Source organism: Silurus meridionalis, chromosome 23 (genome assembly GCF_014805685.1).
Source record: "Silurus meridionalis isolate SWU-2019-XX chromosome 23, ASM1480568v1, whole genome shotgun sequence".
In the NCBI taxonomy this organism is placed as follows: Eukaryota; Metazoa; Chordata; class Actinopteri; order Siluriformes; family Siluridae; genus Silurus; species Silurus meridionalis.
The window spans coordinates 3,804,983-3,832,429 of NC_060906.1; the positions used below are offsets into that span (position 1 = coordinate 3,804,983).

General features: G+C 37.8%; 3 protein-coding genes across 4 annotated transcripts in view; all 3 read left to right on the forward strand.

Annotated features, from left to right (window-relative positions):
- The window catches only part of LOC124377356, a 306,775-nt gene that overhangs the window by 103,617 nt on the left and 175,711 nt on the right, over positions 1 to 27,447 (forward strand). The window lies entirely within an intron of this gene.
- LOC124376807 (NACHT, LRR and PYD domains-containing protein 1-like) lies at positions 2,451 to 19,451 on the forward strand. Of its 2 annotated transcripts, XM_046836091.1 has the most exons (12): positions 2,452 to 2,838; positions 10,868 to 10,980; positions 13,529 to 14,003; positions 14,383 to 14,551; positions 15,320 to 15,590; positions 16,547 to 16,623; positions 16,724 to 16,941; positions 17,685 to 17,941; positions 18,064 to 18,174; positions 18,270 to 18,414; positions 18,627 to 18,671; positions 18,767 to 19,451. In XM_046836091.1, exons 5-12 carry the CDS (start codon positions 15,588 to 15,590, stop codon positions 18,787 to 18,789), a joined length of 879 nt encoding a protein of 292 aa, XP_046692047.1. In that variant the 5' UTR covers positions 2,452 to 2,838; positions 10,868 to 10,980; positions 13,529 to 14,003; positions 14,383 to 14,551; positions 15,320 to 15,587; the 3' UTR covers positions 18,790 to 19,451. The 2 variants fall into 2 exon arrangements, with proteins under 2 accessions (XP_046692046.1, XP_046692047.1); XM_046836090.1 differs by lacking the exons at positions 10,868 to 10,980; positions 13,529 to 14,003; positions 14,383 to 14,551; positions 15,320 to 15,590 and adding an exon at positions 4,003 to 4,231 and having other exon boundaries at positions 2,451 to 2,838.
- Positions 23,009 to 27,447, forward strand: part of LOC124377350 (little elongation complex subunit 1-like) — a 23,794-nt gene continuing 19,355 nt past the window's right edge. The window contains exons 1-9 of the mRNA XM_046836786.1: positions 23,009 to 23,238; positions 23,632 to 23,669; positions 23,818 to 23,900; positions 23,999 to 24,035; positions 24,121 to 24,171; positions 25,636 to 25,904; positions 26,122 to 26,290; positions 26,958 to 27,118; positions 27,369 to 27,439. Of these exons, the coding sequence (XP_046692742.1) occupies positions 23,162 to 23,238; positions 23,632 to 23,669; positions 23,818 to 23,900; positions 23,999 to 24,035; positions 24,121 to 24,171; positions 25,636 to 25,904; positions 26,122 to 26,290; positions 26,958 to 27,118; positions 27,369 to 27,439 (956 nt within the window). The 5' untranslated portion in view covers positions 23,009 to 23,161. The remainder of the gene's footprint in view (positions 23,239 to 23,631; positions 23,670 to 23,817; positions 23,901 to 23,998; positions 24,036 to 24,120; positions 24,172 to 25,635; positions 25,905 to 26,121; positions 26,291 to 26,957; positions 27,119 to 27,368; positions 27,440 to 27,447) is intronic.

Here is a 27,447-nt window from a genome sequence, read left to right on the forward strand (position 1 = left end):
AGAAAAGGATTTATACTGATTGGCCAGACAGAGGGACCGAGCTGGGAAGGATGTACTGCAAGTTAGAGCAGTAAAGGATGGAGAGGGTAATGTGTTGACTAGTGAGGAGAGTGTGTTGAGAAGGTGGAGGGAGTATTTTGAGCAGCTGATGAATGAGGAAAATCAGAAAGAGAGAAGGTTGGATGATGTGGAGTTGGTGAAGCAGGATGTAGATAGGATTAGTAAGGAGGAAGTGAGAGCAGCGATTAAGAGGATGAAAAGTGGAAATTTGTTTGGACCAGATGACAAACCGGTAGAAGCGTGGAGATGTTTAGGAGAGATGGCAGTGGAGTTTTGGTATTGTAAGAGGAAGTCAGGTGTGTCGGAGAAGTATGTGAGGGTGATGCAGGACATGTATGAGGACAGTGTGACGGCAGTGAAGTGTGCAGTAGGTACGACAGACTGGTTCAGGGTGAAGGTTGGACTGCATCAAGGATCGGCCCTGAGCCCTTTCCTGTTTGCAGTGGTGATGGACTATGATGTTTGCGGATGATATTGTGATTTGTGGTAAGAGTAGGGAGCAGGTTCAGAAGAGCCTGGAGAGGTGGAGATATGCGCTGGAGAGAAGGGGAATGAAAGTCAGTAGGAGTAAGACAGAGTACATGTGTGTGAATGAGAGGGAGGGTAGTGGAGTGGTGCGGTTACAGGGAGAAGAGCTGAAGAAGGTGGAGGAGTTCAGGTACCTGGGGTCAACAGTGCAAAGTAATGGAGAGTGTGTTAGGAAAGTAAAGAAAAGAGTGCAGGCAGGGTGGAGTGGGTGGAGAAGAGTGACAGCAGGAGTGATTTGTGATAGTATGGTATCTGCAAAAATAAAAGGGAAAGTTTATAGGACTGTGGTGAGACCTGAGATGTTGTATGGATTAGAGACAGTGGCTTTGAGTAAAAGACAGGAGGTGGAGCTGGAGGTAGCAGAGCTGAAGATGTTAGGGATTTCGTTGGGAGTGACGACGATGGATAAGATTAGAAATTAGTTTATTAGAGGGACAGCGCATGTAGGATGTTTTGGTGACAAGGTAAGGGAGGCGAGATTGAGATGGTTTGGACATGTGCAAAGGTGGGACATGAATTATATTGGGAGAAGAATGCTGAGGATGGAGCCACCAGGTAGGAGGAAAAGAGGAAGGCCAAGGAGGAGGTTCATGGATGTGGTGAGGGAAGACATGCAGGTAGTTGGTGTGAAAGAGGCAGATGTAGAGGACAGGGGGGTATGGAGACGGATGATCCGCTGTGGCGACCCCTAATGGGAGCAGCCGAAAGAAGAAGAAGAAGAAGAAGAAGAAGAGGAACTTTTTTTTGAGTACTTGTTGGGGAGGGAGTGTCATCAGCGGGGCACATCCAAGGTTTTTTATCGTGCGTTTTGCGTTGGCCTCAGGTTTACTGCATGAGGCTGTGCGGTCCTCCCTATAAACATAACTTAGTGTATCAGAGTGGGAGGAGCTGCCACCCCATTTTGAACTGATGATTTCTCCTTATCAACAGATTAAAAAAAACAGATCTTATTGCTAAGTGGTTGCGTGGTCCTTGTGGGTGAGGTTGTCCGTTCCAGACATGCTACATGTGGAACATGATAAAAATGCACCGAGTCTTTTTTTTTTACGGAAAAGCCTTTCTGAAGTGTCTTTACATGTATTTTGACCGCTCCCACCACCCATACCGTAAATGCACGATTAGATCCGCAACACTAAACAAAGTGCGGCTGCTAAACCGTGTACAAGTAGTTGTCGACTTACGACCACGATCGGGACCGACATATAGAAGGCTATATGTACAGCACTGTGAAATTATGCCGAAAAATTTGCACGCCATGGCCAGCGATTGTGGTCGTAAAGTCGAATGGTCGTAAGTCGCCCACTACCTGTATTTTTAAGATGCGGCTGGTTTAACCGCAGTAACGGACTGCATTCTTATTCCCCAACATGTCAAATTTCAACGCTGCAGGTTCCGGTTCAGAGATCTACAGAAGTCAATGGGAATCCCTGCACGTTGAAAAATGAGCACAATGAATTCAAACACTTTCTCCATTATTATCTTTTCTTTGTTGTTATATATATATATATATATATATATATATATATATATATATATATATATATATATATATATATATATATATAGTACAGACCAAAAGTTTATATATATTATATATAAAGTACAGACCAAAAGTTTGGAAACACCTGCTCATTCAAAGCGTTTTCTTTATTTTCATGACTATGAAAATTGTAGATTCATACTGAAGGCATCAAAACTATGAATTAACACATGTGGAATTAATTATAAATGTATAATTATATACATTGATGCCTTCAGTATGAATCTACAATTTTCATAGTCATGAAAATAAAGAAAACGCTTTGAATGAGCAGGTGTGTCCAAACTTTTGGTCTGTACTGTATATATACCGTAGTTATTCTCAGGATCCTTTTATTTTGCCCGGTTGACCTGTTTGTGTATGTCGGTGAAAGATGAAGAGTTCAGGATGGATCAGTTTCTTAATGGAGAAAAAGGCTGACTTTTCTTTCCTCCACTACATGCTGTTATTAATCACAACACTTTCTCTTTTAGTTCTTGATCATTAAATTGAACTTGACCGAATGCGATTAAAATAATTCCGTTTCCAACTCGTCAAAGTGTCGTTTTAAAGAGTCGGTTCAAAGAGACGAACCAGTTTTCCGAAAGTGAAAGTGTTTCTCAGCCTCGACTCCATTATTAAGGAACGGTTAGAAAAACACAAAGCTCTTCAACAGCAGCCAGAAGCGGTGAGATTCATGTCCAACAACAAGCAGTGCTGAAGAAAAGTGGGTGAGTTTTTCCTAGAAACGACTTTCTATCGGAATAATGCGTTTGTGTTTTCTCTGTAATGGAGTTTGTGGAAAGACCGCAGGGAAACTGCGCCACAGCAGCCGAAATGAAGGACAACAGTTTCTGCCCAAATTCCTCAGTTGGATTTGATGATGTTCTGAGTTTATTGAGGAGGATCTGACATGAGAACACCGGGATTGTTTGGTTGTTCCAAGCTGATCCTGGAGTTGTTGTCATGCTCAGGATGATTTCCCGTAAACAGGAGCAGATCATGGCTTTCTAAGCGGAGGTGACACAGGAAGTGTGGAGCAGATACATGTTCATGAAGACATGAGCTTTCCGAATTCAGTGTGGAATGTGGGATCCACTGGACCATTTATCATTGATTATGTGGGAATATTGGGGAATGAGGTAGTGGAGAAGTTGGTAAATGTTAGGGAGTTATTCCTAGCTAGCTCGAAGGACCATATAAGGATTCTCACTAACTGGTATACACTGATCAGGGGATTGTACTCACTCCAGCGCGTCAGTAAAAACACGATACAGGATTCAGAACACTCTACTTTACTGGGTATAAAATTGATTGTATATGAGGTGATTATTGCTGGCTTCTGCTAGCTGCTGTTCAGTAGGTTGCGTGATGCAGAATGCATGCAGCGGCTCCGTGTTATGGCCTTTTATACTTTATACTTTTTTTTTTCTTTTTTTTTTTATTAATGCAAAAAAAAACAAGAGGTATTACATAACACTTACAATATTAAATTAACACTTAATTACAGAGAGAAAATAAATAAAATTAATACAATTAATAAATTATCAAAACACGGTATATAAAAAAGAAAATTACATAATTTTTTAAAAATTTTTCAGAGCAGTACATGTTTTCAGTGCTTTTTTGTTTCTTGTTTCTTTCAAGAGATTCATATACAATTTGAACTCATTAAGAAAATGGGAAAAGTTTGGTCTACATTGAGCCCACTTTTTCTTATGAATATGGAATTTTCCTAATAAAACAAGCAAATGTATAATATATTGTCCACAATTCAAGTTTTTACGTTCTGTATAAAACAGCACATCAAATACACATATACAAATATGTCTGCAATGCATCTCTCTCTCTCTCTCTCTCTCTCTCTCTCTCTCTCTCTCTCTTTGCTTTTACAGTGTGGTGTACACGTGTTTACCCAAATGGCACGGATGTATTCCATAAGAGCAGCAACACGCAGGTGGCCAGTAGTGGTTTTTTACAATATGCTGGACCTGGCAGCGGTGAATGCCTACATTTAGCACAAGGCATGCACAGGGTGGACAGGCAAAAGAAGATGTTTCTGAGTTTTCTTCTGGCCTCTGAGCTACTCTGAGTAAAGAAATGCAAATGTGCCAGGCCTCACAGGTAATTGGTGTGTTTGCACAACAAAAGCAGGAGAACAATGGAGCTGCAGGCCTGTGAAAATCTCAGCAGTACTAGGTGTGAGGGCCAGGGAATTTAGGCAAATTTGCGCAGCTTTAGTAAACCTAGTGTGAAAGGTGACACCTAAATTATTACAATAATTATCTCTAACCAAGGGTAATGAGTAAAATAATATTGAAATAATCAGAGGTTGAGGCTGACCTTATTTAGAGTGATTAGAAATGTTACTCTAAATGAAAATACATATTGTTAGCCTCCACACTTCTAAGTACAGTTAAACTAACGCCAAGTGCTAGTCGTATCTCTCAAATCCTCAGCTGATGTATTATTCACTATCTAACTGGGATTTAGGCCGATTCTAGCCTGATTTCAGTCCTTACGGTAACTACGGATGCAACGTTATTACTTGCAGTGTCAACATTTACCGAGCAACACAGAATAAAATCAAACATCAATTATTAACCAGGTAAGAAAATCACAATTCAAAGCCAATTTATAGTTCAATTAAAAAATAACACAAATACAAACCAATAGTATTTACATTTAAACGAGAAATATAAACACTTTTATACCTGGTAAAGACACACACAGTAATTGTGTGGGAGATCTGTTTACAGATTCCCTGAATTGTTGGTCAGTTCTCCTTAAATACCCAGATAGAGTAAGCATTATGTAAACATTATTTATCAATGAGAGTTTGCATTCATTGGTTCTTACAGACCTGTGGGAGGCACCTCGCCTGTATACATTTGCAGTGGGGCACATGCCCCTTGTATAGAGTTATGTTTTCTTAACTCTATTAAACCTTTTTATTATTTGTTTTATTGCTGTGGGAATGGGACCTGTGTACCAGTCGCGATAATCCTTTGTAAAGAAATGAAACATGAACATTTTCTGTTGTTATTTACATGTGATATGTCCTTTCTTACACATAATCATCTGGTGTGCTGTAGAATGTCCTGTGTTGAGAATGTAACAGGGAAAGGAGGGGTAGAGGGGTCAGACATTTGTCTGCAGATCTACCATTTGTATGGAGATGTGGTGTTTGAAGACCAAGGGTAGCTCTCCGGAGAGCCTACTGTATTCCAGATAAAGTTCTGGTTCTCAAGAGGGGTGTTGTGGGGTCTTGGTCCCCTGTCGTGAGTCCTGGAGGAAACTTGTTGTGTTGAGTTCTCTTTTGATGTTCTTGTTGCCTCGGGCACTTACAGGGCCCACACTGCACTCTCGGGCATCCATGCTGTGTTCTCAGGGAGGGCTGACCTTTTGCTCAGGATCAAGCAAAAGTCTTACAGTAGGTAGGTAGGTAGAATTTAAAAACGTATCTTTACTAAATTTGTGTTGTGTTAAGTTTTAAATTTTAGCACGTTTTAAAAGATTATAAGAAAAAATGCTTGGACAAACGTTCACTTTTTTTCTGTGTATTTCCTTAACTCTTTTATAACGTCTTTTGTTTTAATAAGTGTGTTATCAAAACCCTTTAAATAAGAATAAAGATAATGTTGAACTGAGATTTTACAGCATGTTTAACTCTGCCAATTTTACATATCAGGTATGTGTCTCGGTTTGTACATGGAGAGACGAGGACGACAAATAGTAAAATTAAACATGTAATTTTAATAATAAGGAGCAGGTAAATCACACATACATACAACGTAGTAAAGACGATAACCGACAATAAGTACAGTGGTGATGAGTATAGAGTCCGAGTGAACAGACAGGTGAAGACGGGAGACAAACATGGTGGATGACGGGGTGCAAAGGATGATGGGTAATGTAGTCCGGTGAATGAGGGTAGATTACAGGAAACGTTACACTATGATGATATGTACAATCTTTATTTCATGGGGTGCTCTTTCATTATTGCACTAATTTTACATTTTTGTGTTGTCAAGAATAAGCAAGAAACAGACAGCCTAGGTTTGTAAGGGCAGATTCAGGATGTTACACAAGAAACTTTACAGGTGAAAACAGATGTGGCTTTTAACACCTGGCTGCTATTGCAGTATTTTTATTTATTTTTTTACATTTTATAATTGTATAATCTATTAATACACAAGTGTTTGTAGGAGTATATATGGGCCAATCATAAAAAATTTAATTAGTAAAATATAATATATAAATCCAACACATGAGTATGATGAACAACTGCACATTAGCTGTTTATTAGTAGGCTACTTAGAAAGCACATATTAATTTCTTATTGTTCATGACCATATTCTGCATCCAAAATCCTATCTAATAACTAAACTTAACTACAACCACTACCTTAAAAGTTAATAAGCAGTAAATTAAGAGTTTGAGGCAAATGTAAAAGTTAATAGTGAATGTGTTCCCCATACTAAAGTGTTAAAAAACAATTTAGGATACAAATTATTGGTTAATGTCCAGCAGTGTACTTAATTTGTTATTTTCTACTGTATGTCACACTGTAAAAAATGTCCATAGTTTTAACGGTAAAAAACTGTAAAGTAGCAACGGGAAAAAAATTGTTAATTATGAAATGTGAAATTACTGTTGAATTAACAGTTAAATACTGTTAATGTAAATACAAGAAACGTTGTTCATTTTACATTCTTATTTTGTAAAAACTGCATTAAAAACCAATTAAAACAGTAAAGTACACTAAAACAATAAAATAAATGCAATTAGATTTAAGGTGAATGGTTGTAAAGCAGCAACGGTAAAAACCTGTAAACTATCAAATATGAAATTACCGTGGAATGAACAGTTAAATACTATTAATGTAAATACAAGAAAATATGATATTTTTGCATTATTTATTTGTTAAAAACTCAGTTAAATTTCTTAAAACAACAGTAATGTACCCAAAAATAAATAAGCTATTTAGCTAATTGCTGTTTGCCTCAGATGCATATTGCCAGAGAGGTTTTTGCAACAATACAAGATAATGACAAATACTTGATCACACCCTTAAAGAGACTGTATATGAGTTATATTAACAAGAACAATGCAGACATTGTTAAAACGTCTGTTATAAGTTTGTGCACAGGGAGCTCCAGTAACGTTTGTTGGAAATCAAGTGATGCGTCGTACTCGTCCGAGTAAAAGACGATTAATTGGGCAGCGATAACCATATTAGATGCATTTTCTGTGACTAAAGCAGGGTCTTTATCCGTTAAACAATTCTCAAAGAGCTTTACTTCCCTGCCTCTGCCATGGTTTCGATTTCTCTCGCCAGCTTAAAACGGATATGACGTCATTTAATACAGACACCAACAAAATATATTTGGCCCTCTGTTGGAATAAAAGTGGTAAAGTTTTTTTTACCGCCCCTCTGGAAAAGTAAAATAATTAAATATATATTGATTCTGAGGTAAACAAATTGGTCTCAAAATCGTTTAAAAAGAATCGCGATAGTTTGGTGAATCGATTTTTTCTCCCACCCCTAATATATATACATACATATATACAGGGAGTGCAGAATTATTAGGCAAGTTGTATTTTTGAGGATTAATTTTATTTGAGGATTTAATTTGAACAACAACCATGTTCTCAATGAACACAAAAAACTCATTAATATCAAAGCTGAATATTTTTGGAAGTAGTTTTTAGTTTTAGCTATTTTAGGGGGATATCTGTGTGTGCAGGTGACTATTACTGTGCATAATTATTAGGCAACTTAACAAAAAACAAATTCATACCCATTTCAATTATTTATTTTTACCAGTGAAACCAATATAACATCTCAACATTCACAAATATACATGTCTGACATTCAAAACCAAACAAAACAAATCAGTGACCAATATAGCCACCTTTCTTTGCAAGGACACTCAAAAGCCTGCCATCCATGGATTCTGTCAGTGTTTTGATCTGTTCACCATCAACATTGCGTGCAGCAGCAACCACAGCCTCCCAGACACTGTTCAGAGAGGTGTACTGTTTTCCTCCTTGTAAATCGCACATTTGATGATGGACCACAGGTTCTCAATGGGGTTCAGATCAGGTGAACAAGGAGGCCATATCATTAGATTTTCTTCTTTTATACCCTTTCTTGCCAGCCACGCTGTGGAGTACTTGGGCGGTGTGATGGAGCATTGTCCTGCATGAAAATCATGTTTTCTTGAAGGATGCAGACTTCTTCCTGTACCACTGCTTGAAGAAGGTGTCTTCCAGAAACTGGCAGTAGGACTGGGAGTTCAGCTTGACTCCATCCTCAACCCGAAAAGGCCCCACAAGCTCATCTTTGATGATACCAGCCCAAACCAGTACTCCACCTCCACCTTGCTGGCGTCTGAGTCGGACTGGAGCTCTCTGCCCTTTACCAATCCAGCCACGGGCCCATCCATCTGGCCCATCAAGACTCACTCTCATTTCATCAGTCCATAAAACCTTAGAAAAATCAGTCTTGAGATATTTCTTGGCACAGTCTTGACGTTTCAGCTTGTGTGTCTTGTTCAGTGGTGGTCGACTTTCTGCCTTTCTTACCTTGGCCATGTCTCTGAGTATTGCACACCTTGTGCTTTTGGGCACTCAGTGATGTTGCAGCTCTGAAATATGGCCAAACTGGTGGCAAGTGGCATCTTGGCAGCTGCACGCTTGACTTTTCTCAGTTCACGGGCAGTTATTTTGCGCCTTGGTTTTTCCACACGCTTCTTGCGACCCTGTCGACTATTTTGAATGAAACGCTTGATTGTTCGATGATCACGCTTTAGAAGCTTGGCTATTTTAAGACTGCTGCATCCCTCTGCAATATATCTCACTATTTTGACTTTTCTGAGCCTGTCAAGTCCTTCTTTTGACCCATTTTGCCAAAGGAAAGGAAGTTGCCTAATAATTATGCACACCTGATATAGGGTGTTGATGTCATTAGACCACACCCTTCTCATTACAGAGATGCACATCACCTAATATGCTTAATTGGTAGTAGGCTTTCCAGCCTATACAGCTTGGAGTAAGACAACATGCATAACGAGGATGATGTGGTCAAAATACTCATTTGCCTAATAATTCTGCACTCCTGTATATATATATATATATATATATATATATATATATATATATATATATATATATATATATATATATATACACATGTATATATTTATATATATATATATATATATATATATATATATTTTTTTTTTTTGGAAGCTTAGTCTTAAATTGTTTAGATTTTTTTAGTGGCTCAATAGATGTACAATATCTGCAATTACGTTGCATAATAAAAATAAACCATATAATTAATAAGCATTTTGTGTTTTAAAGTCATCGGCTAATGGCGTTTGACTTGTCCAATCACAGCAGTCATGACGTTCAGGGCAGTCTCACCCCACAGCGTCACATATCGACGCTGTGGATGTTGCGTCGGACGGCGTCCACATCCGACGCCGAGGGTACCCCCTTTGCGTCGCTTTTCGATGTAGAGAGACAGTAACTCCCCTCGCCTCGCTTTTCGACGCAGACGGTTGAGAGCCCGTGTGCTGCACTTTTCCAAGCAGATCGCTGTCCTACACACTGAATAAAGTATTATCTATAATAATAAGTGTACAGAAATAATTTTAAAAATTCGAAAAATCCTGAAGATGTCCGTAGCCCTAACCATAAACCTAACCTCAACCCAACCCCCAACCTTAACCCGTAAATGGGGTCCCGTCCATCTGCGTCAAAAAGCGAAGCGAAGGGTTTTCTGTCCCTCTACGTTGAAAAGCGACGCGAAGGGGGTACCCTCGGCGTCGGATGTGGACGCCGTCCGACGCAACATCCACAGCGTCCATATGTGACGATGTGGGGTGAGACTGTGTTGTGACGTTGCATTTTGAGATCTTCAACTGGCGGTGTTTCTCTGAAACAGAAATAGGGAGCAACGTGCAAACCGCGACAACCTTCTGACATTCTAATTTTCCTCACGAAGTGTGTCAGGTAAACACAACTCATTCTCAAACTCATTCTGTAAACTTTCATTTCAGCTACAGCTTTTGTGAGGTAAAAAGTGTTATTTTCTTATAGTTAGCGTCATATCTCGCATGTCGTGAACTTCTTGTCTGTATTTATGGTAAAGTTTTATCTTTTTTAATATACAGTCATTAATTCATTCAAGTCATTGGAAATGAACGAATTAAACTAATTAATTAATGAACTAAGTATTTCGATTTAAAATGATTGTGACGCACTTTGATTGTAGCAGTCTGCTGTTCCAACTATGGTGAAGCCACAACGATATCTTGCCTTAATTATCACTTTAGTTCATGACGAGTGAGATTTAAATACATTAAAATGTACAAGTGCTGTTTTTGTAGTTTAACGGTGCAAAGTCTGAGGGAATATTTTCTGCACTGCAGACTGCATCGCAACTAACCTCACGCCATTTTCAAATGTTTCGCTAGTGACTGCAAACAGTCGTTTTCTAAATACGTAACATTTAAGAGCCATTTTTATCGGCGCCATAACAGCTCTACTGCTGCTGTGACTGCACATGCAGTGGTAGATACGAATTTGATTTGTAGTGTTTCACTATGTAGTTATCAGTGCCAGTGTGGCTAGTATTGTTGCTCACTTAAAGAACCATATTAAGGAAGGTCGTGTAGTTTACTGTCCAGTAAGAGGGTGCAAAAGTGTTTTTCACATCATGTCCTCTTTTACTTCTCATATGTCTAGGAAGCACAGGAACTGTTCAGTTAACAGCATTACAGATTCACATCGGCCTTCTGCATCAGAGACACTGTCAGTGACATCAGAGCAGTGTCCTGCTGACCTGCATTCAAATACAGGTGAGTCTGAAGTAAGTGAAATGGGCTCATTTCAAAATTTTGATGATTTGTATTTAAGAAATGTGAGCCTATTTTATATGAAATTACAAGGACAGTTTCTTCTTCCAGCTTCTACAATACAAAATATTGTAGATGAGATGCAAAATATTAATGAATTGGGACAGACATATACTTTTAGTAAGCTACATTCACTTTTGCAGAATTTGTCATTACCTAATGAGACTATTTCTCAAATATTTGCTACTGTGAAGGAATCAGACTTGTTTTCTGTGTGTCATAAAGGACCAATGCGAACAGAGTATTCAAGGAGTCAGACCTTTAAAAAGTGTTTAAATCGTTGAACCAAAAGAATACTTTTAGGTAGAGATGAGAATCGGACAGAGCAATTTGCATACTATGTACCTGTGAAAGACACATTGACGTGTCTGCTGAATTCAGATTTTGGGAGGAAGTGCATTTCATTGCACCTGCCTGAAAAAAACTTTGCTGATGTACTTTGTGATTGCTCAGATGGCCAAATACTGAAGTGCAGGAATTTCTCTCAAGACATCCCAAACCTCCAGCTACTGCTCTATCAGGATGCTTTTGAGGTGGTTAACCCTTTAGGGTCTGCACGAAAAAAACACAAAATTTTGGCTGTATAACTTTCTCTTGTCAATTTGCCAGTTCATCTCAGGTCAAACACAGAACATATGCAGTTGGTTATGCTGTGCAGAGAAAAAGACTTTAAAGACTTTGGCCATGAAAGTGTTTTCTCAGAGCTAGTAACAGACCTGAAAGACGTTGAGGAAAATGGAATTGCTTTGTCAGATCAATCTATCATAAAAGGCACACTTTACTGCATTTCTGGAGACAATTTGGGATCCCACTGCATTGGTGGATTCACTGAAAATTTTAGTCAGTCAAGCTATTTTTGCAGGTACTGTCTAATTACTAAAGAAGAATTTCAGGGTGTTGACCCAAATTTTTGTGGTCCGCTGCGCACTGTTGAAAACTACAGTGCTGTTGTTAAACAATTACAGACCGAAAATGAAACAGTTGAAGGCATTAAGTTTGATTCAGTTTTCAACTCTTTGAAGAACTTTAAAGTTTGTCAACCTGGCTTGCCACCATGCCTTGGTCACGACATTTTCGAAGGCGTGTTGTCTTACGATGTTGCTCTTTACATCAAATATTTTGTTAAAAATAAGTGGTTCACGTACCCAATTCTTAACCGTCGAATCAGGCAGTTCAAATACAATGGTTCTGATGCATTCACAAAACCTTGTAAATTAAATTCTCATGGAGCTAAGCTAGCTGGTCAGGCCATTCAAAATTGGAATTTCTTACGTCTTCTACCTGTAATACTTGGTAATAGAGTTGTGGATCCTGCAGATGAGGTTTGGCAATTAACTCTTCAACTAAAGGACATTGTTGATCTGATTTGCGCTCAGAAGATTTCAGTGTCACAGGTTGCATACTTGGATGTTCTAATCCAAGAATACCTGGAGTCTAGAAAAGCAGCCTTTCCAGAAGTGAATCTAAAACCAAAACATCACTACCTTCGACACTATCCAGGTCTGATACTCAAATTTGGTCCATTGATCCGATTATGGACAATGAGATTTGAAAGTAAACACAGTTACTTCAAAAGATGTACCAGACATCTCAAGAATTTTAAAAATGTGTGTCGCACCCTTTCTGAAAGGCATCAGTTGTTTCAGGCCTATTTGGCATCTGGATCTTGTCCCCCATTCTTACAACTGAAAGATAGTTCTCCGTTTTATTCTGAGCTTTACAGTGAAACTGTCAAAGATGCAGTCAGTCCATTCAGATTTAGTGAAACACAAACAAGGGTTTCTTCAGAAATACAGTATAAAGGAACTGTGTTCAAAAAGGGCCAACTGTTTGTCATTAGTAATGAGGAGACAGTGGAGTTTGGTGAACTTATGCTCATGTTCATCACAGAGGACCAGGGTGTTCATAGCAGATTTTCTTCCTGAGTATCATTTGTATTCTCTAAGAAACACCAGTGAAAGGGTTCAGTGTCTGAACATTGACCATTTGCCTGATTATTACCCACTGTCATCTTACATTTTGCAAGGTTGTAGGGTAGTTCCACTGAAACACAGCATAGGGTCTCATTAGATCAATGCAAGCTTGCATAGTTGTAACATTGGATTGTATTGATAAAACTAAACTAGTTTTAAACTAAAATAGTGCAATTCAAACCGATATTTTTGCATCATATTTTACTTTCTGTTGTTTGCACAGCTCAACACACCTAACGTATGAAATTTCTGATACAGTTTTGACATCAATCTGTTACAAGTTTCTTTCTTCTATTAAACATAAAAGAAAACAATTTTAAAAATGGATATCAGAATGTAAAAAAAAACGTAGTCTTTGGTTATATTTTCTTTTTATTGGAAAATATATTTTATGTTCAAAGGAAAAAAGATACTCATACAGGTTTGAATTGAAACAGTTTAATTATGCTCAAATGGGCCAATTATACCTTTTAATTAATTTTAGAGTCACCAAATTGATTATTTTTCTCTTTTTTTAGTCATGAATGAATTGGAGCAAAGCTTTGTAACCTCTGCAATTGCTGAGATTCTCAAAGATATTTCATCTTCGGTGCTACAGTCAGTGGTGGAGACACTGAACTCACCAGCTTTGTGAGAACTGGCCATTTCTATTTCAAGAGGTTGGTATGTGTACACACTTCAAGCAGCTAACTGGAATTGATCTGAAGGAGATGTTTCTTAAAAGCTTGGATAAAAAAGGACAGCGGCTCCTGAACTTTCTTAAAACAGTTGGTGCAGAAAAGAAACCAAAAGTTCTGCAGACTGCTGCAAAACTAGATGTTTTGAGGTGTCAACCTGAAGGATGCAGTGAGGATTTAAAAGATGTGGTGCTTCTTCTGCTTGCCTACTTCGATGAAAAGGAAGAAGTGATGTTTCATTATGTGGAAGAGTCTTGCCTTGTAGAAGATGTGGATGTAGACAACTTACCAGCAACACCCTGCATCATTGTCTGTGGTGAGTTTGAATTAATAAAATTGTTTTTTACAATTTAAAGGAAAGTTCAATGTTATAATTCTGTAATTTACTCAAATTAAATTTGTTCAAAACCTGTATAGATTTTTGTTCTGCCATTGTTTTGAAGAAGGCTTCTAACCGAACAGTTGTGGGCGGATATTGACTATATTAAGCAAAATACTGTGGTAATCAGTGGCGCCCCAAAACTGTGTGGTTACAAACATATTACAAATTTTCTTTCTCTGTGTTTAGAAAGAAAAAAAAAATTATTTAGGTTTTGTTTTACTTTGCTGGTGAGTAAAAAATGACATTAATTACTCATTATCATGTCATTCCAAGGCAAGACCAAAGGCATTTAATTGTTTGTTTTTGTCTGTAGGCACCTCATGCTACACATCAAAGCTTTTCATGCTGAGCATCGACCAGAAGATTTCAACTCCGCACATTTCTACATTCGTCACAGCAATTTGCATGATGTTTAGCAGTTACTATTGTTTTAACATACATTACCCTTTGGAACTTGGTTCTACTCTGGAATTCATACAAAGGTAGGCATTAAACTATTTTTAACATGTAATTGCACTTCACAGTAATTTCTCATTTGTTAACGTAAGGTAATGTGTTCACTAAAATTAACTAACAATGGGAAAACATTTGTAACAGTTCTTTGTACATTGTTTCGGTTAGAAAAATAAAGTTGTTCATTGTTTGCTCATGTTAGATATTTTAATCATTAGTGAACTAGTGAATTAGTGAAGATTTGTACTGCTGTACTGTTTTTGCACCTTTTATACTACAGTAGAATGTTTACATGCTGTCTTTGCACCTCCTTGCTGCTGTTTTTTTTTGCACTACATTGCTCTGTTCTGTTTATACTTTCTCCTGGGTATAGTTTTTACATTTCTCCTCACACAGTACTGTATATGTAAGTATACAGTAGGTTTACTAGTCGGCGCTATACTTGTTTTTTGTCTTTTGTCTTGTCTTGTGTTGTCTGTCTGTACTGTTCTTTTGTTTGCACTGTTTGCACCAGGCTGCACTCGATGCACTTTATGTTGTTTTGTTGTTTAGTGTAGCACCAGGGTTCCGGAGAAACGTTGTTTCGTTTTTACTGTGTACTGTGTACCACTGTGTATAGTAAAAATGACAATAAAAGCCACTTGACTTGACTTGACTTGACTTGCTAACTTAATATGTACTTGTACTATATTAGTTCATGTAAAAAAAAAGTTTTTTTTTTTTAGTGAAGTAATTTGGTGAGCTTTTCTATCTGTATTTTTGATCAACAAAATGAGTGATTACATTCTCTTTTGTAGGTGCTTCTTCAGCATAAATCCAGAGAAGGGAACCAAAGTTGAGTCAAGAAAAAACAAAAAACAGCTTCCAGTGAATCCCAGAGTCCTTACACTCATAGCAGACCTTGCTGATCACGAATGGAGAACAGACTAAGGTTGGACAAAAACGTCTTTGACAAATGTCTGAGGATAACCTTGGCAGTGACGATGCTTTTCAAATTTATACTGGAAGATGCTTTGAATGTTGAAAATGACTTGAGAATGTTAAAAAATATACTACTTTGTTCTTATGGTATGTTTGTTCTTATGGTATGTTTGTTACTATACCAGTAATTATTTAAGTAGTGAGTACTTAAAATGTCACTTTTGCATTAATCGTGACAAACTTTTTTCTCTTTGTATTTCCTTGATTAACCTTTTGTTTGTATACTGTATTGTAATTATGGTATGTTTTTTACTATACCAGTAATTATTTGAGCAAAAAATACTTAAAATGTCACTTTTGCATTAATAATTGAATGTCGCTATAATCGCTAAAATAACTTTTTTTTCTCCTTGTATTTCCTTGATTAACCACATGCCATTAAGAGCATAGAATACTGCCTTCTGGTAAAGACTGTAATAATTTTAAATGTTTATTCTGGAATACATTTTCCTGCTGTTTTAAGGAAAAGAAAATAGTTGTTATTGTATATGTTTGTGGTATTAAAATAAAAGGTATATTTTGCTATATATTGCTTTCCTTACCAGTTCTGGGTGTTATTGAATAATTTATCAACTTAAATTTTTCTGATGCTGCCAGTTTTTATTGTCAATTTTACAGTTCACTTAAGTAGGATGTAAATACTTGCAAGTGAACTGTACAATTTTGTCAGTAATCTACTGTACAAAATACATTTATTTTTTTCTGTTTACAGTACACTTAAAAGTAAACTGTAAAATTTACGGTAAAAAACTGGCAGCTGTGGTTGCCAGAAATCTACCGTAATAAATACAGTCAAAATGTTTTTCTGTTTACAGTACACTTAAAAGTAAACTGTAAAATTTACGGTAAAAAACTGGCAGCTGTGGTTGCCAGAAATCTACCGTAAAAAATACAGTCAATATTTTATTTGTACCGTAAATGAATAAACATTTTGACTGTAATTTTTACGGTAGATTTCTGGCAACCACAGCTGCCAGTTTTTTACCGTAAATTTTACGGGATTTTTTTTACAGTGTGTGTATTGTTCGATCTGATCTGTTTAGGGGCACTCAGGGGAAACAGACGTGTTTACTCCTGAATTAGGTAAAGACCACCATGAGGACTGGAACAGTGGATACAGGTAGCACATATGCTAAATGTGTAAAAGTGATTTTCTGATGTTACAACATAAAACTAATCCAGATTTTACTTCTTAAATGTTTTTTATCTTGGCTTTACAGGTTTCATTGTTCTGGTGCTGGGCAGTTTCAGTGTAAATACACCAACCTTGTGTTTGAGATGAAGGAGAAAGCTGAAGTGTTGTACAGTATAGTGTCCTGGGGCAGTGTTCAGTTAGACGGCATGGGACAGATGCAGCCTGCAGGACCCCTGTACAACATCGACTGCTCCGAGGGGTCAATGTGTAAACTGCACCTCCCTCACTGTGAGATCAATTCTGGTAAGGTCATTTAAGATCAAATGAGTTCCCCTTTTGAGTCTTTGCCCCAGACTTCCTCAAAATACATATAATTCACTTATTACATTTTTTAAATGTATTTATTCTATAGTTTACATTATGTAAACTTTATTTTATGTAAAGCTGCTGAGACAATGTCTATTGTAAAATGGTGTAGAAATAAACTTGAACTTAATCATAAGTAATTCAGGACTATGTTGTAACATGTTAGCCACTGTTATTGATGTTTGCAGAGCAAAACTGACTGAATGGGTCAAAATAACGCAAAATGAATGCCTAAATAAAATAACGCTAACGATTAACAAAATAATGCTTAATGTAATTCCTTACACATTTTATATATAGCACTTATTATATTTATAATTCTGCTGCTCTAAATCACATAGAGATAAAGTAGTGCCAAAAGATTTATTTACATGAGGTAAAATAAATGTTAATAACTCAAGCTGTTGGTATTAACTCCTGATGCTGTTTCTTTATATTTCTTATTTGAAATTCATATTCATCTGTAAAATAGCAGTTTCCCTCTGTATGAAACTGCATCAGTAGGTTACTATGGTTACAGTTATTTATAAGCAGCACATACATTTAGAACTGATTACAAAATATCTGTGTTGAACTTCCAGCCAATCACAATCCATTATTCACACTGACTGGGTAAGTGATTATCTGCCGATGCTGGTATTGTTGATCTTTCTCAGCTTTTTCTTGTTCATGTGTTGCAGATAAAATTCAGACTGAACTGGCTGTGGCACATTTCTCTGATGGGAATGTGGAGATCATTCAGCCTCTGAAAGTAACAGAGACACATGTGATCATAGACATAAAAAATCTCTCACTCTACGGACTCCTAATAAAAATATTTTTCGAGGACAAACCGATCAAGGCGCAGGTCCTTCTCTTCTACAAAGAAATCCCTGGAAGGACAAAGAAGAGAAAGCTGCACATGCACTTATTGCCCCAAAATGTTCCAGTTATAGAGGTAACCTGCTTTAATCAATCACTCGATGCCTTACCGTGTTTTTTAATACGTGTATTTAAATATTCAAATAATTTTAAAATAACTGGTATTTAGAAATTAATTCAAATATGTCCATTCTTAAGGTGCAGAATCAATTTCAGCACAACATGTACATTGAGAGCAGTTCCACTTGTCAGCTGGTCCCTAGAAAACCATACAGGCCACGCTGTGAGCATTATAAATGTCAGCCGCAGGTAAACAATGCCTGCTCCACTCCACACATTTGTAGAGAAATCAGATTGTTTGTTTTTTAGTTTGCATTCTGGAGCAGTCTGTTCACACGTCTTAGACTGAGATATTTGAGCTTGACTCTGCCCCCAACTATCACCCCACATTTGAGGTGATACTTTCTGATGAAGCTGAAGAACTCACACTGGGACTTTTGGATGAACATGACCAGGAGGTGTGGGCGTCTCGCCAGGTCTTTCTTACAGGTATCCAAAAGTTCATTTCAGTACATTAATCCAGTATAACACACCAGAAGTCCACTTCCTTCTGGCATGGAGAAATGTACCTTCAGCTGTTTAAATAAACGAGGCCCTCAGGGATGCTGTATACTCCAAAATATTCTTAATTCTTAATGTTGTCTTCTCCTCATAGCTGTGTATTTATACTGAAGTTTACACTTTCTATCTCATCACTTCAGGTTACACGAGCCAAGAAGCCAATTCACCCCAAATGCTGAAAACAGGTAAAATATCCTAAAACTTTAGCACTTTCAGCTGTTCTTCCCAAATCCATATACATATTTATAACAAAACATCAAAATGTTCATCTGTCTTTCAGCTGCTGACTTTGTGGATAAATAAAAACCCAATTTAATACAGAAAGTTTCTTCAGTAATGGAGATTGCAGATGGTCTCCTATCCAAGAAAATGATTAATGGTGAAATATACAGTACAATCAGTGCAGCAGCTACATCACATGAGAAAATGAGAATCTTGTACACCAACTGCCTCACCATCAGAGCTGTGAAAGAAGAATTTTATACAATTCTAAAGGAGAAACATCCTCACTTAGTGGATGAGCTGGAGAAAGGGTCAAGCAATGCTTAGAGGAACCTCAAAGAGAAAGTGGTAGCTCAGATGTTAAGGTTCTAGCTCACCCAGTATCACCAAGTTGCCACTTTTGGGGCATTAAACATCTGTGCTCCAGTGGCGCTGTCTCATGGCTTTTCAACATCACTGGGATATGCGAAGAAAGAATTTACATGTGCTGTAATGTACAGGTGACTAATAAAAAATCTCTTCTAAAGAAAAGATTTTAAACAATGATGAGAGGAATGTTCGAAGCTGGCAAATCTGAAGGACCTGATAAGAGAAAAAAAAAGATTTAGAATTCAGAATTGAACAGCTCACATTTTTACCAATTTTTTCTTCATCAGTGTTGGCAGATGACCTACACCCTAACCCTAGATGACCTACACCAGGGGTCACCAACCTTTTTGAAACTGAGAGCTGCTTCTTGGGTACTGATTAATGTGAAGGGCTACCAGTTTGATACACACAGTTTTCAGTTTGATCTGAAATAACAAATTTGCTCAATTTACCATATATTATGTTATTATTAATAATTAATGATATTCATCTATGTAAAGACACTGATCATGTTAATGATTTCTCACAATTATTATCAACAATGATTTAACAAAGTAGGAAACAGTTATTTTTAGAAAAGCGGGCGACTCATGTGGCACCATGTTGGTGACCCCTGAACATCCTAAGCCTAGATGACTAACCTAACCTTCTTTAGAAAAGAACGCTTAATTTGCTTTATTATATTGTAAATTTGTGATGCGCCACAGTATTGTTTTTTTTTTTTTAATTAATTATTTGTCAAAATTAATTTGTATTGTTATTGCTAAGATTTGTGTATTTACTCGAGTTTTTTGTGTGGATTTTGTACAATTACTGGAAAACACACCTATCTGGCAACCCTGCTCCTCATCTGAACATTTATAAATGGCTAAAGTATTAAAGTGCTACTGTCATTTTGGTAACTTAAAACACACAATTTACAAATATCATACAATCTCATTTGGTGCAGCAAGTTATATTGTCTGCTGTGATTTACTGCATCATGAAACTGCTTCATTTCACTTCTACAGCTTCTAAACACAACTTCTTCACCTGATTGAACAGTTTTTGTTCAGTAAATTGTAGGGATTGTTCCCATCTATATTAATGAACTGTTCTACTTACCGAGTGGAAAATCGCAATGGAGCATGGGATCTTCATACAATAAATTAATGAATAAAGTAATGAAAATTTGAAAAGTGGTCAGTGCTGCTGATGCCAAACAGAGAAGCAGTTATACTTTGACTGAAATCACAGCGCCACTAAACAAGTCATGCAATATACAAGTGTTTCTGTCCACAAACCCTGCATTGTCTCCTGTCTGAAGCAGGTACCCTGGTAAGTGGGGAGTGTTCTCAGGAGGGGATGGAGGAAATTCAGGAAGCACTAAAACAGTAAGTTCATCACTGAGTTTTTCTCTGAACTGCTTCTGTGTCATTTGTGTCTGATTCTTTGCACAGGCGATTTCCCGATGTAGGATGAAGGTGTTGTAAGGCGGGGAACCACCCACTGGTCCAACGACGGTTTCCAGAGGCGTGGCGAAGGATTCTCGCGCGTTCTAATCTTTCCTTTCACATTAGATAATAAGATTTGGATTAATGTATTATTTCATTTTTGTTATTGACCTTTTATCTGACTCCATTTAGATAAAACAATAAATATTTGCATAGGTTGTTATTTTACTAATAGTATAATTTTGATGGATGTTTGTCTAGTTATTCTGATTAAGCTCTGGCATTACACTCGTTCATTCGGTTCACACAGTCGCACAAGATCCTAGTATGGGCCCTATAATTAACATACTGGTCAACGGTCATAAGCGAATCAGTATTGGTCGCTGCCAGAGGTTGGACTATACGCTTAAGCGGCCGCTCTCTGCGTGCTCAACTTTAAACATACTTTATTTAGTCCCCTTAGAGGTGACACTTAATTATTACAATAATTATTTCTAACCACAGATAATTAATAGAATAATATTGAAATAATCAGAGGTTGAGGCTGACCCTATTTAGAGTGATTAGAAATGTTACTCTAAACGGAAATACATATTGTTAGCCTCCACGCTTCTAAGTACACTTAAACTAACGCCAAGTGCTAGTCGTATCTCTAAAATCCTCAGTTGATATTTACTATCTAACTGGGATTTAGGCCGATCCTAGCCTGATTTCCAGTCCTTACGGTAACTGCGGATGCAACGTTATTACTTGCAGTGTCAACATTTACCGAGCAACACAGAATAAAATCAAACATAACAATTTATTAACCAGGTAAGAAAATCACAATTCAAAGCCAATTTATAGTTCAATTAAAATATAACATAAATACAAACCAATAGTATTTACATTTAAACAGGAAATATAAAACCTTTCATACCTGGTACGAGACGACACACAGTAATCGTGCGGGATATCTGTTTACAGATTCGCTGAATTGTTGGTCAGTTCTCCTTAAATACCCAGATAGAGTAAGCATTATGTAAACATTATTTAGCCATGGAAGTTTGCATTGATTGGTTCTTACAGACCTGTGGGAGGCACCTCGCCTGTATACATCTGTAGTGGGGCACGCCCCTTGTATAGAGTTGTGTTTTCTTTAACTTTATTAAAACCTTTTTTTATTATTTGTTTTATTGCTGTGGGAATGGGACCTGTGTACCAGTCGCGATAAACCTTTGTAAAGAAATGAAACATGAACATTTTCTGTCGTTATTTACATGTGATATGACCTTTCTTACACATAATCATCCGGTGTGCTGTAGAATGTTCTGTGTTGAGGATGTAACAGGAAAAGGAGGGGAAGAGGGGTCAGACACTTGTCTGCAGATCCACCATTTGAATGGAGATGTGGTGGTCAAGACCAAGGGTAGCTCTCCGGGGAGCCTACTGTATTCCAGGAAATGTTCTGGTTCTCGAAAGGGGGGTTGCGGGGTCGTTAGTCCCCTGCCGTGAGTCCTGGAGGAAAACGTGTTAGGGCCCACATCCTGGCCCACACCCCTCTCGGGCATCCATGCTGTGTTCTCGGGGGGGGGCCGACCTTTTGGTCAGGATCAAGCAAAAGTCTTACAGTGTTTACGATGGTGTAGAAGAAGCTCTGGTACCAGGCAGAAATATATTTGAGTTTCATTATATATGAAATATAATCAAGCTAAATTTACATGACGGAATCATTTGTATAACCCTGTTGTAGTCTAGAACACAGTCTGGAACAGGTACATCCAAGTTTCCCCACTGTTCATTTTAACCTTTCACCTTCCTCTACACAATGCTTCCTTCAGTGCCTCTGTGAATGGTGGAGCACATCTGGACCTTCCTTTTATCCTTCCTACTCTAATTAAATACTGCACACAACAGTGTTCCCTCATCACTGTATACTATGCAATGAGCACGTGACGCAATAACAAATGTTGACATCCTTGTGACGTCACAGTGAGCCGCTCTCGGCCATGTGCTTAAAAGCCGGAACACCCAGCAGCAGCCCGCAGAATAAACACAACCTATAGAGCAGTAAATTTCTCTATTACGCAACCAACCGTGATCCATTTCAGAAGAAATACACTAGTGTTACTCTACAAGTGTAAGTTACTCTACAAGTTCATGTTCACAAACCTGATCTTTAGTTTCAAAGAGGATCGCAGGTTCATTGCTAGTCACGTGTTAGTCACGTGTTCACACAGAACTTCCGGGAAGCACGCTCTAGCTAGCATAGAAGGATCTAGAAGCAGAAGGATCCTCCAGTGAGTAAACGCGTCCCATCAGCATTCATAAAGACCAACCCGGCAAAAACCCAACATCGCTCAGGAGCTGAGCTGCGTCCCCAAACCACGCCCCCTCCATAACGCCTCAACCCCAAACTACGCCCCCTCCATAACACCTCACCCCCTGCTCATGAAAATGTGTACACAAACCATCTTTATTTTTCTGATACAGTTACCTTTTGGATAATCTGCAAAAAAAAGGAGAAAATACGCTGTAGAAACACTGATCGTTCAGATATTGTTATGAGAAAATGAAAATACTTTATTAAAAGATTTGTAATTAAAGCTGTTTTCTATTTCTCCAGATTCAGCAAACTCTCTAGAAGTAAAGACTAGAAAAGACCTACAGAAATGGAGAACGCAAGCATAAGCCAGTCGAAGCTTCAGGCCACGAAGACTCTGAAGATGCAGAATACCAAAACTCACAAGTACTTTTTTTTGTTGTTTAAATTTGACTCCAAAGCTTAGATGAATTCTCTATTCTGATTGTCTCGAAACATTTATTGGAAAACACATCATTTTGATAGTAACAATGTACACAGAGACTTGCATGATGGAAGAAGTAGCACAGTGGTTAAAATGTTGGAATTATGATCAAAAGTTCATGAGTTTAAATCTCATCTTCACTAAGCTGCCATCAAGGGCCCGCAACTGCTCAGTTGTATGAATGAGATATTCGTTGCTCTAGATAAAAGATTATATATATATATATATATAAAATCCATAATATAATATATACATTTTAATTGCAGTTTTAATATGTAACATGTCATATAATCATATAATATATAATGTTTTATCTGAATGTTTATTTTCCACAGAAATGTCAGTGTTGAAAAACAGCTTCTGGCACTTCAAGGTGTGTAAAGTTTTGATATTTTTGCCTTCATTGTGTAAGAAAGTACAAGTTCATTATTACTGCATGATTCAGTTCTATTTAATGAGCATATGATGTGATTAGTGTGATCTGAGCACCTTTTCATTTCATTTTGTAAATTATTTTACAGAAGTGAACATCAGACAAAATCTGGAAATCCGAGTCCTGAAGTACACAATCAGTAGCTTCGAGAAAAGCATCTGCTTAATCGAGGTACTTTCTTTTGATTACAGACGCAGACGTCATTGAACTGAAGTGAGAATTGTGACTAAATAAAACTAAATGTTATTTTTGTTTTTAAACCTCAACAGGAAAAACTCTTCAAACAGGGAAATGAGTTGAACAAAGGTAACACTGAAATCTCTCTGAGTTTCTGTAGATGTTGATGTAGAAGGTATTTGCTTTGACTGTAATAAATTGTTTGTCATTACAGAGAAAAAGTGCTCCTCCACGCAGACTGAGAACGAGCAGGAAGCTGACAAAGGTATTAAGATGTGACATAAACTATTTTCTAGAGGAGATACAGATTCATACTACAGTGGAACCTGGTTATGTCGAGGGCCTAGGGGACGCCAAAAAGTGTTGAGATAACCGGTGATCGAGATAAACGAAAATCAAAATGGTGGCAGTATATTAACGTGCTTGAAATTTCTTTATGTACATGATGTGCGTTATTAAATGAGAATGTGCATGCACGTGTTTTTGGAGTTTTTTTTACACAACAGCGTTGCCATGATTTGTTTGATGAAGGCATGCTATAAAAATGTACATACATGTTTGTTAACTGTCAGGAAACCACCTGCCACGCCCCCTTTGGTGGCTGTCAAACCTCCACTTTCTCTGAAGCTCCCGGCTTCAATCGTGCACATTTAGCACTCATCACCAGCTCCTATTTAAACCCCTCACTTCCACACTCTCACTGTCCGTTATTGTTGGTATATGTTGGTTCACGGCGGTCGTTGTTATCGCTCATGCGTATCCCGGTACGTGTCTTCCCACTCGGACTCCGCACTCTCTCACCGGCTGCGCTTTTCTTCCCAAAGCACATCCCGGATTCCCCCAATCCTGCCGGTGTTCATTCTATGCTTTTGCTGCTCATCCCATGTTCTCCTGTGTGCTGTTTAACGCTGCGCTTCTACAAAGCGCACCCATGGATTATATATACAGACTGCCTCTTTTCAGTTTGGCACTCAGTGGACCGCGCTCCCAGAGCGCACCACCGCAATATTAACCTTCAAGGCGAGTGTTTGTGTTTGGCTTTGCCCTGTGTTGCAATACACTGTTTTGCTTTCACTTCGGCTTTCGCCTCCCGTTCATCGCATAACATTAACAACAAAAGGCATATGTGCACCAACTATAACAGCAGAGATTCACCAGTATACAATACAAACCACCGTCGATTCTCGATACAAAGCTTTATCATATTCTACAACATTGTAAACACAAAGATCGCTCACAAAATCACTAAAAATGTGCGGGGTGTAGTTCGTTTTTACAAAAAGCTAACCAGTGTCAACATTAAATTCTCGAGTCATTTCACTCTGACACACAGCTCTGAAAAGTATCCTACACCTGTAGCATCTGTAAGGCTTGATTTTTCCGCCACTTCCGCGAGTTCTTCTGCGGCTGCACAGTGCTGATCGAGATAACCGACGTTCAGTGGCAAATTTGCCCCATCTTGTGCTCGAGATATCAGGGTTCGGCGACATAAAAAGAATCGACATAACCGATGAGAAAATGCTAAGACAAAGCGAGAATTTGGCGGTTCCACTTCAAAAACGTCGACTTAATAGGGTTGGCGAGTTCACCGAGGTCGAGATAAGTGGGTTCCACTGTACACATGTGCTAAACCTATTTGTACATTTCCCTCAAATGATCAGATGATCAGATTCGCAGCTTTGTTTTATTGTTTATTTTATTGTGCATGTTTTATTTTATATTCATACAGGCCCAAAGCCCACAGCAAAGAGAACTGGATCAGACATGTCACCACCCAGGAAAGCTCAAAAGCCTCGACTTGATGCTGTTCCAGCTGATCCTACTAACACAACACACACAACACAATCTCTCATCTCCAGTGCGTTAGAAACATTACAAAAGTCCTGTTCTGATGTTTTACCTACAGACAGGATTCATGCACTTCTCACAGGAACAAGTGAACTTCCTGTTCTGAGAGATGAAGAGAAACACGTCATTTCTGAGTTTTGTGTAAACGAGGTCAGTTCTTATCTTCTGTTTTATTTAGTGTGCATGTGATTTAAACACTTTATTCTTTAGCTGTGGATTTGAGTTTAAAATGTTTTAAAGTCGATCCATAATTCACTGGTCCTGGCAAATTCTGACTCTAGGTTTTGGTTTATACAATATCTAGTAGTTTTTTTAAACCTGGTCTAGTTGTATACATCAAATAATGATTTTCTTCCGTCTTATTTAGTCCTTAGCAGAGACGTTTCTGTCTGAGATTTTGGAGAAGATCAAGGTGGAGAGAGGGTTTATGGGACATGATCTCCTGCAGTCTCTCTGTAGGGTTTATGTAGGCGTGTGTCAACAGAGAGGAGACTCTCACAAAGCACATGGTCTCGCCTACAGACTCCTTAAAGAAGGTGAGATTATACTGATATTTCATTACTTATCTACTAAAAATGATCTAGACACTGATACAGAGAAGTCAATTGTGTGATCTAACAAATCTTTAATGTGATCTAACAAATCTTTAATGTGATCTAACAAATCTTTAATGTGATCTAACAAATCTTTAATGTGATCTAACAAATCTTTAATGTGATCTAACAATAAACAAAAAACGAACCTACACTTGGGAATTTTATCCCACACTTCTTTGCAAAAAAAAGTTCCTTCAAATTGTAAGGTGTTTTCCTGTGTACAGCTCGAATTGAGGTCTGGGCTCTGGCTGGAACATTCCAGAACTTTGATTCTCCTTTCCTGAAGCCACGTCTTTGTTTAATTTGATGTGTGCTTTGGGTCATTGATATGTTGAAATTGAAATTCTTCAGCTTTCTTTCAGCGTTTTGACCAGCAGCCCCAAAGCATTATGTTAAACCCACTATGCTTCACTGTCAGTATGGTGTTTTCCCACATGGTTTTGGTTACTGACTGAATCACTGGCTTGCATATTTTTATTATTTATGTTGTTATTTCCATCTTTTATTTAAAAAACCTGCAATTTCATACGAGTGTGTTGACTTTATAAAAGGAAATACATTGGATAGATATAGTGTATTTACGTCCTATTGTTTTGTTGCTTTGCAGACTTTCTTGAAGCCCCCAAAGTAATTATGGTCATGATCACAGCATGGCCGAGTATTTTGTCCCATGAAAGTTCTTTATGCCGATCGATTCACGTAGTGAGCAACCGGAAAGCAAAGGGAAAGATATTTTACTTGCTCAGCAACTATCTGCGCTGGGATGAGGTAAGTTGTTGATCTTTAGTGTTCCTCTCAGTGTCAATGTTTATTACTGGCAGGCCAGAACTGTCATCACGCATCTTTTTTCAACTGGGCTTTTTTATCTATTTTACTGCCTTCTTAATCTACTTTTGATTTCCAAGTATCAGTGTACTCTAGTGGGACACATTCTTTGTACATTTATGTTGAACTATGCTGTCAGTTAAACAGTGTTTTATTGCACTGGGTATTAAATAATAATGCATTTTTTTGCCAGGAGCCTCCGGGAAACATCTACAATATGATCACCAGCACCCTGAAGTCTTTTCTGGAAGACAGCAGTCTGAGGTTCCTGA

Excerpts from the sequence above, each read along its gene's own strand:
- LOC124376807 (XM_046836090.1), top strand. The coding sequence starts at position 4,208 with ATGCAAATGTGCCAGGCCTCACAG. Across the intron at positions 16,624-16,723 it reads GACTGGAACAGTGGATACAG|GTTTCATTGTTCTGGTGCTG; the intron begins GTAGCACATATG and ends TTGGCTTTACAG. Across the intron at positions 18,175-18,269 it reads ATTATAAATGTCAGCCGCAG|ACTGAGATATTTGAGCTTGA; the intron begins GTAAACAATGCC and ends CACACGTCTTAG.